Source organism: Prionailurus bengalensis, chromosome E1 (genome assembly GCF_016509475.1).
Source record: "Prionailurus bengalensis isolate Pbe53 chromosome E1, Fcat_Pben_1.1_paternal_pri, whole genome shotgun sequence".
Lineage (NCBI taxonomy): Eukaryota > Metazoa > Chordata > Mammalia > Carnivora > Felidae > Prionailurus > Prionailurus bengalensis.
The window spans coordinates 35,477,754-35,490,582 of record NC_057347.1 but is presented as its reverse complement, the minus strand read 5'-3'; the positions used below and the strand labels follow the sequence as shown (position 1 = coordinate 35,490,582).

General features: G+C 49.3%; 1 protein-coding gene across 3 annotated transcripts in view; it reads left to right on the top strand.

Moving 5' to 3' along the window:
- The first annotated feature begins 11,130 nt into the window (after window positions 1-11,130).
- Window positions 11,131-12,829, top strand: part of KAT7 (lysine acetyltransferase 7) — a 32,012-nt gene continuing 30,313 nt past the window's right edge. The window contains exon 1 of one of the 3 annotated variants that reach the window (XM_043584120.1): window positions 11,131-11,347. In XM_043584120.1, the coding sequence (XP_043440055.1) occupies window positions 11,333-11,347 (15 nt within the window). In that variant the 5' untranslated portion in view covers window positions 11,131-11,332. The remainder of the gene's footprint in view (window positions 11,348-12,829) is intronic. The other 2 variants (XM_043584122.1, XM_043584121.1) reach the window with 2 other exon arrangements.

The window sequence follows — 12,829 nt, the reverse complement described above, 5'->3', positions numbered from 1 at the left end:
CCACGTTGGGCTCCATGCTGACAGTGCCAGAGCCTGCTTGGGATTCTCTCTCCCTCCTTCTCTCTCTGCCCCTTCCCCACTCCCGTGCTCTGTCCCTGTCTCTCTCTCTTCAAAATAAATAAAGCAAAAGAAAGAAAGCAAAAAAAAAAAAAAAAAAAAAGAATTGATCCAGGACCAAAAAAGTGTGCTTGAATTCTGAAACCACCGTAATCAAAAACGAAAGGGACTCTCCCCTGGGACTCTGTCTCCCCATCTCTGGGGTGGGGGAACAAAATAAATTGCACCCTTGCTGGATTGTGCTCTCCACGGCCACAACACACCGGCTACACCGCTTGCCCGGCCTGTCCGACAGCTCGGCGGGGAAGCGTGTGTTTGGCTGATAAATGATGAGCCCCGTTGCCTGTTGCCCATTTTCTTTTCTCCCTGCTTAGTTTGCTGTAAACTTCTGCCTGGCAGGGAGCCCCCGAGAGAGGTGGGGTAAAAAGGGTCCTCCGGACAGTATTTAATACTCAGTGATTTATGGGCTGCTGGAAGGTGGGCAGGGGGTGGGGCGCAGAGAGGGGAAGCCCCCGGGACTAGCTGCCACCGTGACGCGTCAGCACACCATTGACAAGAGTCAAAGGTATTTACCTGATACATGTGCCTTCGGTTTCAAGATACCCCTCCTGGGCCCTAAGACTCGGGTACCATCTGGGATGAGACGCGTGCAACTGGCTGCAATGAGTCTAATGGACATACATCCAACTCTTTAGCCTTTCCTGTAAGCCTCCCACTGCTGGGCGAGGGAAGAAATAAGTGAGGTGGAGAAGCTCAATGGCTGTTTGGGGAGGACTTATTTTTTTTAATGCATAAGAATTCTTTTGAACCCTCCACGGCTCCAAGAAAAACTATTTGAAATGTCCCTGCTTAAGGGGCCAGGGGGTTAAGTGCCAGGGATGGAAGGCTAAATGCCAGAGATGCTGGTCGCAGGGATTCTTGGGACGGGGGCTAATGGCCTCCCTGCTGTGGGCTCAGGAATACCAGGCCCAGGCTTTGGTTGCCCTGAGAGATGCAGCCATTTTTACTTCTGACTGAAGGGCACCACCTTCTGGGATTTTCCCTTCTCTGGTGAAACACCAGAGTAGAATATGCCCAGGGGACCAACAAGGCATGTGCCCAAGAGTCTGGAGGGCACTGAAGGAGATAACAACGTGAGGTAGGGTGAGGTCTGTGCTTTGTAGAGTTTAGAGTTTGGCCCTTGCTGGTGGAAAGAAGATGCATTTTGTGAGAGCGCCTGGTAAATTACCCTTCATAAGTATGATCTCAAAAGGTCAAGGGATGGGCCTTGAATAGCCCTAATGTCCCTGAAACAGTCTATTGTATAGCTATTGTCTATACATGTAAAGGAACCCTTCTTGGCCCTATTCATACTTCTCTTCCTTTCTTTCATTCTTTCACTCGGCCTTTGGGGTTTCCCAAGTGAATGACTGCCTACTACCTTATCCCCTGACCCAAGACTACCCGCCTTTAAGCTCTAACAACAAAATAGCTCAACAGGCGTTTCTTGAGCTCCTACTATGTGCCAGGCATCCTGCTAGGTGCTAGGGATCTAGAGATGAACAACACACACGGTTCATTTCTCTGGGGGAGTCCACAGTCCAGTTTTCAAGAGATTTTCCTCTGTGCTGACCTTTGGGGATTTGGTAATCAAACCGGCATCTGACCCCTCTCCGTTTTCGTACGCCTGGCTCGGCCCCTCAGCCTCCGTCTTTCCAGTCTTTTAAAGTTTGTTTCATACTTAAAGTTTGTCTCCACTTTTCCGCTGCTAATTTGCATGACTTTCTCTGGACTCTGACAGGTCTTCCTTGGGAGCCGAGTGACCAGAATCAGGCACTGTCCTTTGTAGACAAATGCTGTGTGAATGTGTGCGCGCGAGCAACACTACGTTTTCTGACTTCCTTCGTTGGTCTGTTTGCCATTCTTTCAAACATCCAGGAGTCGCTGAGTGCCCACTAAGCACCACGGTAGGTACTGTGCTGGGAACTGAGGTTGCAATGGTAGGTGAAACGGACACTCCCCTCACGGAGCCTTAAGTCTGGGGTGTGTGTTATGGGGCTAGAAGATAAAGAATCCAAAAGGCACCGAAATAAACAGACAATTACAAACTTGAGACTCGAGGGCCGCGAAGAAATGTACAGGGTGCCTCAGAATGTTGAAATGGGGGCCTGGAAATCCAGTCTGGAAAGGGTTCCCTGAGGAAACGACATTTGACCCGAGATCTGAAGGAGTATGGAGGTAGGTAGAAGGGTATGAGGGAGAACATTGCGAGTAAAGTGCAAAGGTCCTGAGGTCGAAGGGACCAGCGTGCTCCAGTGGAACTGCAGGCAGGCCAGTGAGGCTACATACAGCACAGAGAATGAGGTTGTGTGGGATAAATGGAAGAAAGACCATGCAGGACACTACGGGCTAGGTAAGGATGCCAGTCGTTATTCTAGAGCAGCACATGAGGCAAAAATCTCCGGAAGAGTGGCTCTTTTCCCCAGCTTACTAATGCTGCTTCTACTTATCTTGAAGGAGAACAGTAACGATGGTCTGAACTCCTAAGAACATTCCCGGTGTCCTGGCATGGTGTGGCTATGTTTGCCTGGCACTGGGGAGGCCCAGGACTGATAAGCCAGCCCCAGCCTGGCAGCCCTCAGGCCAGGGATGGCCCCTGCTCCTGTGGACAGAGGAGCAGGGGTGGAGGGTGGGTGGAGTGCTTTGCCTGAGCTATCAGCTCCACAGCGACGCTTGGAACAGCCCCAAGACTATGGCTCTTGTTCCTAGATAACTCTATCAGGTATACATACCCCCATTTATTTTTATTTTTTTTCTTTTCCAACGTTTTATTTATTTTTGAGACAGAGAGAGACAGAGCACGAACGGGGGAGGGGCAGAGAGAGAGGGAGACACAGAATCGGAAACAGGCTCCAGGCTCTGAGCCATCAGCCCAGAGCCCGACGCGGGGCTCGAACTCCCGGACCGCGAGATCGTGACCTGGCTGAAGTCGGACGCTTCACCAACTGCGCCACCCAGGCGCCCCTACATACCCCCATTTAAATGGCCTGCTGGCCCTGCCACCCTTCCTGTACAGCTGTTCTCCCCACCTGATCTGGGGAAGGCCCCTGGATAAGAACTCCGACTGCCTAGAACCTGGGGTCTTGACCTGCTGAGTTCAGGCATCTGTACTGTCTGGAACTGTGTATATTTACACATCCTTCATAGTTTTCCACGGGAAGTTTTCCTCCTGGAAGTCATGGGAAAAGAGGGTCATGGTGATTGGACTTAGCCTTTCTGAAGGCCTCTCCTTCCTTCCTTCTTGTCCTTTATTTGGAGAATGTGGTTTGGTGTAGTGACATCTACTGGCAAAGCTAGGCAGGTAAGCAAATGACCAGATGCCCACTCATCCTCAAGCGATTTCTAGTCTAGTAAGACAAATCATCCTAAGCCTCTGATATTGGTTAGAGCAAGACACGTTGGACCACGTACGTGCTGGTTTGCCTTAAATACAGAAATGTTCTTTCTAGTTGTGGTTTCCATCCCTCGCTTTGGCCAGCTGATTCACATTTGGGTACAGTTAGTCACAAGGGAGGCTGGGTAAGCATGTGTAAATGACTCAGAGGGACCCATTCCGAGCCCCCATTCCTGGGAAAGCATCTCCGAACAAAATAAAACGACCCACAGTTTACGCATGGCAAAATTCAGGGTCAGTTTTCATCCTCCTGAAGTTTGACTGGTTTGGGAAATGTTTTTCCCTGGGACTCAGTTTCTCCTAAGTCACTGGGAAAATGTCATCTACAGAACCATCTTCAAGGTTCCTGTAGTTGGCTAAGAGGGACTGTAGTTTTAAAGTGGCTCCTTGACCCTTGCTGAGATAAAACAGTCTTCCTCCTCACTGCTTTAACTCCTGTCACCTGCATACTCTGTTCACCGTGTCATTCTCTCTCAACAGCACGCATACTTGACTAAGAGTTGGCCCCTAGAGGTAACTGGGAAGCCAGAGCAGAGCAGGAGAAAGTACTGGACCAAGGATTACGAAGCGAACGGTCTGCGTTCTTGACACAACTGACTCTGTAACCGGATGTGGCTCGCACGAGGCATCTGTCTGTCTACCTGTCTATACCTCGTTCGGACTTAAAAAGAAAGTCATCAAGGGGCGCCTGGGTGGCTCAGTCGGTTAAGCGCCCGACTCTTGATTTCGGCTCAGGTCGTGATCTCGTGGTTTGTGGGACCGAGCCCTGCCCTGGGCTCTGCTCTGACAGTGTGGAGCCTGCTTGGGATTCTCTCTCTCCCTCTCTCTGCCCCTCCCCGCCTTGTGCTCTCGCTCACTGCCTCTCTCCCTGTCTCAAAAGTAAATAAAATAAACATTCAAAAAAGAAAGAAAATCATCAAGGCCTCAGTAGGGAAATGAGTAATGGGTGGGATTTCATGGAAGAGGAAACAGAACTAATAAAGGGACACATGGAAGACTGAAGTATATCCTACCCAGAAATAAAAATCAAAAGCACATTGGAAGGGTCCCTGGGTGGCTCAGCCAGTCTGGCTCTTGATTTCCGCTCAGGGTTGTGGGATTGAGCCCTGTGTCAGGCTTCACGCTGAACGTGGAGCCTGCTTAAGATTCTTTCTCTCCCCCCCCCCCCCCCCGCTCTGTCCCCTCCCCTGCTAGTGCAGGTGCACATGCTCTCTCTCAAAAAAAAAAAAAAAAAACTAAATAGGGGCACCCAGGTGGCTCAGTCAGTTAAGCGTCTGACTTCAGCTCAGGTCATGATCTCACAGTTAATGAGTTCAAGACCCGCATGGGGCTCTGTGCTGACAGCTCAAAGCCTGGAGCCTGCTTCAGTTTCTGTGCCCCCCCCCCCGCTCCTCCCCCACTTATTCTCTCTCTCTCTCTCTCTCTCTCAAAAATAAACATTTTAAAAATAAATAAACATTTAGGGGCGCCTGGGTGGCTCAGTTGGTTGAGCGTCCGACTTCAGCTCAGGTCATGATCTCATGCTCCGTGAGTTCGAGCCCCACGTCGGGCTCTGTGCTGACAGCTCAGAGCCTGGATCCTGCTTCGGATTCTGTGTCTCCCCCTCTCTCTATCCCCTCCCCTGCTCAGGCTCTGCCTCTCTCTGTCTCAAAAATAAATAAATAAAAAAATTTAAATAAATAAACATTTAAAAAATTAAAAAAAATAAATTTTAAAAAGCACATTGGAGGCACAGTTTTCGTTCTGACGAAATAACAAGATCTTTAAAAAAAATTGCAAGATCTTATTAAATGGTAACACTTAATCACTTCTGGGAACAATGTCTTAAAATTGGCACCCTCACACAATGACGGTGACACTTTAAATTTGGGCGTTTGGGGAAGGAAATAAAGCAATATATAAAGAATAGACATAGTAACAGGACAGACCTATGGAGGCATGCAAACACTCGCTACAGCGTTATCTGACCCTCAATAATCTCGAATAGAGGAAAGAGCACATTTTTTATTTTTTAATTTGAGGTAGAGAGAGTGAGAGGGAGCGTGCGCGCAGTAGGGAGGGGCAGACGGAGAGAGAAAATCTCAAGCAGGCTCCACACTCAGCTCAGAGCCCAACATGGGGCTCGATCCCACAAACCTGGGACCACGACCTGAGCCGAAATCAAGAATCGGACGCTCAACCAAGCCCCCCAGGCGCCCCAGAATGAGCACTTGATGTCACAGTACCAAAGCGACATCACACAGCCATTATAATTACAGTTATGAAGACCATAGAGACACATGGCGAATGTTGAGAATATGTAAGAAAATGTGAAATTTCAGGTAAACGCTGAGTGCGTCTATGAAAAAAATGTGCACAGGGGCGCCTGGGTGGCGCAGTCGGTTAAGCGGCCGACTTCAGCCAGGTCACGATCTCGCGGTCCGTGAGTTCGAGCCCCGCGTCAGGCTCTGGGCTGATGGCTCGGAGCCTGGAGCCTGTTTCTGATTCTGTGTCTCCCTCTCTCTCTGCCCCTTGCCCGTTCATGCTCTGTCTCTCTCTGTCCCCAAAATAAATAAACGTTGAAAAAAAATTAAAAAAAAATGTGCACAGTAATAAAGTGTATGCCTGTGGAGAGAAACTGAACCGCACCCTGCCAAAAGAAAAATAAATAAATAAAAGTAGCTTGGTGGCAGCAGTGAGGTTAAGATGTCTTATTCTCGAAAGTCATACTCTCCCAGCCTCCTCTATACACACTTGTCCTGCATTGTCTGCTCTGGGAGGGGAAGGACCATGTCCGTTTATCCACAGTGTGCACTCAGCTCCCAGTCCAAGCCTAGCACTTATCAGATGCTCAGTAAATATTGGTTGAATGGGTACGCGAAAATGCCTGCAGTCCAAAAAGTCTCAACCCAGGATCGCTGGGTATGTTCCATCCTGGGGAATAAACAGGAACTTGGTTTCGCTCGAATAAAAAAATGAAGGCGGGGCGCCGGGCTGGCTCAGTCCGTAGAGCATGTGACTCCTGATCTCCAGGTTGTGAGTTCAAGCCCTCAAGGTGGGCGGAGCTTACTCAAAAAAAAAAAAAAAAAAGTCCTATCCATAATGCCAATTCCCTGGTCTTCTTGATAAGTGAATTTGGGCATGGAGAACCCAGGGAGAGACAGTCTGTTAGAGCAAACCCAATTACCACCCAGGAACATATGTTGCCCTGAGGCCTCGGCTGCCATAACAACACCCTGTAACTATAACTACAGCCTTGGAGGGCTTTGGCCTTGTCAAATGCGGAAAAGGATGTCTTTATCACAGGCAGGCTTTGTGGGCAGATGGACTTCCCGAGGGAGATTGGATCAGGGAAGGGAGGCAGATAAGTAGAGGAAGGCGGGTGATGAAGGGCAAGGGTGAGAGAAGTACTATGGAATCAAGATTAGGGTGATTTTTTTTTTTTTTAAGCCATTTTCAAAATGTGGTGGTTTGACTGTTTGGTTTTGGTGGTTATTTATAACCCCAGCTGCAGAGGCGGGGAGCTATGCCTGAGCCCGCTGGGATCTGTCCAATACCTTCCCCCAGGGTGGGGTTGGGGAGGGGTGGTGGCTAAGGAGGATACAAGAACCAAATTCCCAAGTGGCCAAGAAGGTAAGAGAAGTTCCAGGCCACCTCCAAGAAGAGTAAGAAAGACATGACCATTCGTGGCTGCGCTGGCTCCATTTTTAAGGCAGCTGGACACAAAAATATTTTAATCTGAATTATGGTCACATCAGCAGCCTCTGAGCTTCTCCCAAAGGGATAGAGACTAAGCCAATACCTCTACTTAGAAGTTACGAGACTGGCCTGGCTACCCTAGCCGCTAAAATGGCCAAGGCATGCGTCTCCACCTTGCAGGTCAGCTTTCTGCACGCAGAGGAAACTGCTGTTTCTAACCCTTCCTAGACCCATCACTGGTCAAAAAGCAGGTTTAAGAGGAGAGAGGGTGGCTGGTTCCTGACTGAGCCAACACTTGGCAGTGGCCACTGCGTTTACTGGGCCCTTTAAGATGTCAGGCGGCAAGGGAGAAGCTGGAGACGGTGTAGCCAGCCAGGCAAGGCTCCCAACCTCCAGGAGCTCCCAGGCCTTGGAAGGAGACAACCACCAACCACACTTTGCATCTGAAATATGGTACCTATCATTTTTACTGACAAGGGAGCATTTTAAAGGAAGTTGAGGGATTTTTTTTTTTAACATTTTATTTTACTTTTTGAGAGACAGAGCACAAGCAGGGGAGGGTCAGAGAGAGAGAGAGAGAGAGAGAGAGAGAGAGGGAGGCACAGAATCCCAAGCAGGCTCCAGGCTCCGAGCTGTCAGTACAGAGCCCGATGGGGGGCTCGAACCCACGAATGCGAGATCTTGACCTGAGCCGAAGTCAGATGCTCAACCGACTGAGCCACCCAGGTGCCCCAAGGAAGTTGAGGAATCTTTTAAAGAGCTTACACATGTGACTGAGACAAGATACAGACACAAGAAAGAAAATGCACAAGAACATACACAAAAGACTACCCCCACTTCTGACCTTGCTCTGTTCCTCTTCAACTCAGGGTAAGTTATCACAGAGTCTGATGTTTAACCAACTGAGCCACCCAGGCACCCCAACACAGATGTGAGAGACAGAGAATCTTTTTTTTTTTTTAGTTTTTTTTTACGTTTATTTAGGTTTAAAAAAATTTTTTTTAATGTTTATTTATTATTGAGAGGCAGAGATACACAGACCATGAGCAGGGGAGGGGCAGAGAGAGGGGAGACACAGAATCTAAAGTAGGCTCCAGGCTCTGAGCTGTCAGCACAGAGCCCGATGCAGGGCTCAAACTCACGAACTGTGAGATCGTGACCTGAGCTGAAGTCGGTCGCCCAACCAACTAAGCCACCCAGGCGCCCCTTCATTTATTTAGTCTTTGAGAGACAGAGCATCAGCAGGGGAGGGGCAGAGAGAGAGAGAGAGGGAGTCACAGATTCCGAAGCAGGCTCCGGGCTCTGAGCTGTCAGCACAGAGCCTGACGCGGGGCTCGAACTCAAACCACAAGATCAAACCACTGGGCCGAAGTCGGACGCTCAACTGACTGAGCCACCCAGGTGCCCCCCGCCCCCCACTCTGTGTTCCTTGAGCTGAAGTGAGGTTGAACAGACATAAGCAATCATTAGACCATGTGCACATTCACAAACATTAGGATGCTAGCCATGACTAGGGTGACTGGAATTATAAATGTCAGTAACAACGGCCATTTATTGAGCACTTACTCTGGTCAGGAACTTTGCTAAGCACTTTACCACAATCACCTCTTTTGAGCCTTACAACAGCCTTGTGGGGGCGGCTATTGGCATCTCCATTTCACAGATAAGAAAACCGAGGCACAAATTCGAAAACTTGTCCGAGAGCACCGCAGAGAGAAAGTGGCAGGGCTGAAATTCAAAGCCAGATCTGACATCAGAGCCCTGTACCGGACACTAGGAGAGCTGATGAACGAAACAAATAGGAGTTATGTTCCTATTATGTTTGGAAAGGAGAAGGGGGAACAGGACATCTACCAAGTTGTATAAGGAAAAGTATAAATATAGCAGTGCAAAATATCATATCACGGCGCCTTACTACCTTAGAATGAATAAATCAGGAAAGACTTTCTGAAGGAAGTAAATTTTTTACTGTTTATTTGTTTTTGAGAGAGAGAGACACACACACACAGAGCATGAGCGGGGGAGGGACAGAGAGGGGAAGACACAGAATCCGAAGCAGGCTCCAGGCTCTGAGCCGTCAGCACGGAGCCCGACGCGGGGCTCGAACTCACGGACCGCGAGATCATGACCTGAGCCGAAGTCGGACGCTTAACCAACTGAGCCACCCAGGCGCCCCCCCATTCCGCTTTAAGGATACATTTTCCTTAGGACCATCTTTCTATCCTATTGATGTTAGTTTTTTTCATCTTTTTTTCCAGAGTGCACATTTTCCAAGGAGAAGAACCATGTCTAAATGAAACTGTACATTCTTTCGTGTCAGCCGCAGTGTTGGAGAATCCAGTGTAACAGATTAACGTTGAACATCCGTAATGCTGGTGTTCATATGACGAGTGGTTACGTCAGGATAAGATCTTCTAAAGTGCTAATTTCCAGGGAGGGATATTTCACCATCTTTGAGGGCTATCCATTCAGGGACTGTGAAAGGGTAAACATGATTTGATTGACTAGCAAGCATTTCCTGTGCATAGGGGACCGTGTGGGCACTATTAAGGATGACACACAAAACTGAGATGTGCTTTTAGCATTAAGAGCTCCAACAAGTTCTTATGTCCAATTCAACCTAAAGCAGGTTATTCAGAGGTATTTATACTAAACCCTAGAAGCTAGATACTAAACACTGAAAGCTGCCTGTATTACCACCGGCCCAGAATGCCCCCCCCCCCCCCCCCAGGAGAGTGCTGGCTAAGGGTCTGGAACTTTAACTCTTCCTAGTTCTCTGTTTAGCGCATCAGTCAGATGTTTACCTTCGGCTGCTTTGTTCTTTAGCTCTGCTCCAGGGGGAAAACTCCATCTTACTTGGCCTCAGGTGAAACTGGGGTCCAGGAGTCTAACTTAATGACTGAGTATGCCTGGATTCCACCCGGTGGCTCTTCGCCAACCTTTGGTCCTCTCAGAGCATTTCCTCCAGAGAGATTACATCCTCAAAGCCTGCTCTCCATTTGCCAGCCTTTTAAAATTGCTCTTCTCCTAGCCTTACATCCTTGACCAACTCTTCCTTCCTCTCAAGACAGGCCTTATTATTATTATTATTATTATTATTATTATTTAAATATCCATGCCTTTTTTTTTGTTAAGCTCCAGCTTTACTAAAAATATTCCTTCCTCTCTTCTTCCCTCCCCCAACTCCTGGCTCAAGCATCTAGATTTCCAGAGTTAACTTGGGCTAAGTGGGGATCACTGCTTCTCCGACTCTCGCTACCGCACCAGCACCCGCCCTCACCCCCGCGAGCCACCCAGGGCTCTCAAACCCACACAGAATGGGGGAAGGAGATGGGCGCTCACCACAGAGCGAATGTGGGAATTCTCTGGAGCTACAGCCTCTGGAGAATGGTTCTGCCTCTTTCCGCGACCTGAACGACTAACTAACTTACTTGCTGTTCGCTACGGGCAAGGACAATGTCTCCTCTACCAGACAACAAACTTCCTGATGATGGACGCTACCCTTCAGTTCCTTTTACAAGCCCCCATTCCCATCACTTTGAGACACAGGATGGCTTTTAAGATGCAATTTCTGGGGCAAAATATCCCTTCCCCACGTTGAGTTTAGAGGATAAACAGAAACGTCCTTTGGTCAACCAGGCAACCAAGGGGTTAAACCTCAGCCACCTGATGGATTCTGGGGGTTTCCTTCCTCTACTTCAGAAATTAAAACGAACGGGAAGGGAAATTCTGCCCAAGGTAAAGATGAGAACCGTTAACTTCAATTGTCAGGCTTCAGCCCCAAACAAGAATGGCTGCCAACGTCCACAAAAGGTGCCAATCCCCTGACTAAACATGGCTGGCCCGGGTTTCTACCACCGTGCTACTTTCTGCCCAATTCTAAAATGGCGCTCACTAGCCTCACCAGAAGGAGCGAACCTCCCAGCACCCTCTCTGGCCCGTAACGTCAGGTGACGCGAGCCCCAGCCGGAAGTGAAGGAAAAAGCGCCTCAGCCCGCGGCGCCTGCGCAGAAGGGTCTAGACGCTGTGAAGCAGGAGGCACTTGGGATCGTCCGCAGGATTGGGACTGCTACAGAGGCCGCCACGGAGCCCGCCGGAGCCACCGTTCCTGCTGCTGCTGCCGCCGCTGCCCGAATCGGAACTGTCGGGCCGCAGCCGCCGGCAATGCCGCGAAGGAAGGTGAGAGGAACAGGACAGAGGGATGGCGGGTGTCTAAGGACAGTCGACTGAGCAACGTGACGCAGTTGGCCACGCCTCACGGTGGTTGGGTGCCAACTTCCCGCTTCCCCCAATCTAGCCCAGCAACCCTCTCTTCTGTCCATACCCGACAGAAAAATGTGGGCCCGATCCTGGCCTCGGCCTATGCTTGCAACTATTCCCGCCCTCTGCTTGCCTGGCTCGGAGGCGTTCTTCTCGGTAATTGGTCGCTGAAACGCCTGGAAGCATATTGATTGGCTGGTGACACCGCCCATTTGGGTCCAACGGTCACCTCCCCGCGTGCGGGGGCGGTGTCGGGGCCTGGCCCTACAGCTCTCCGACTGGCTGTAGAGAACGATCCCTCCTCTCTTGATTGGCTAGACTTGGCAGTCTGTCCCGTGGGGGCGCGGCGTAGCAGTAGCGCGATTGGGGGGCACGAATCCCCGCCCTTCCGGCCGGGGATGCTGATAGGTGCATGGGCGGGGTTTTGGAGCATCCTTCCTCTCCAGGCGGGGGGCACAACAAAGCAGAAGACTGGGTGGTAGAGAACCAGCGCCCACTCCCTAGGGATCCCGCTCAGGCCCTTTTGCATCTAAGACGTATTTTTTTCCTTAGCTGCTCATTTGGACAGCGGCCAGAAAATGCAGTTCGTAAAGTCAAAAACTTTCCACAATTAGATAGGATTTATAAGGTCACCTAGGGACACCCCCCATCCCTTTTCTTTGCAGCTGAACAAACAGAGGCCTAATGGAGTGCCCTAAGCCACTCCCATTAGGCAATAGCAGAGCCTGGACTACAGAACAAATCTAATTCAACAAATGTTTATCGACTGCTTGCTACTGTGCTAGTTGCTGGGGATTCACAAATTAATCAGACATGATCCGTGGCTTAAGGAGATCACAGTCTGATGGGGAAAACGGACATATAAATAAGTGTAGAAGGAGCCAGTAAATTCTCTACGTGGAGGTATATACAAAGTATTATGGGAGGGAAGTAAGAGAGCGATTAAGTCTGCTCTGGAGTAAGATGGGAAGGAGGTTGGTGAAAGCCAGAGAGAAGAGCTGAATTCCAGGGTCAAACCAGGAAGGGATGGTCAGGGATTCAAATAACTGGATAACTGGACTAGATGACCTGTAGACTCCCCCTTCATCTTATGACTCTGAAGTCTCTGCTCATTTCTGGGCAGTTTACCCTTGAAATATTTGGAAAGCTGCATGGTGTTCTTGCTTATTTCTGCAGAAATCTGTTTTTTTCACAGAGGTTTTCAAATAAAACATCTGAACCTTTTATTTTCTCCTAAAATGGCCTACATTGGTAGGTGGTATTTATTTATATGAAGGCTAACCAAATGCAGGAATAGTGTTGGTGCCTTGGAATAGGTCCACAGTCCCTTTTCTGCAGTTCCCAAATACAAAGAGCTTTTGAAAATGTAAGTGTTTTTAGTAACTTATTTGGTGGCAAAAC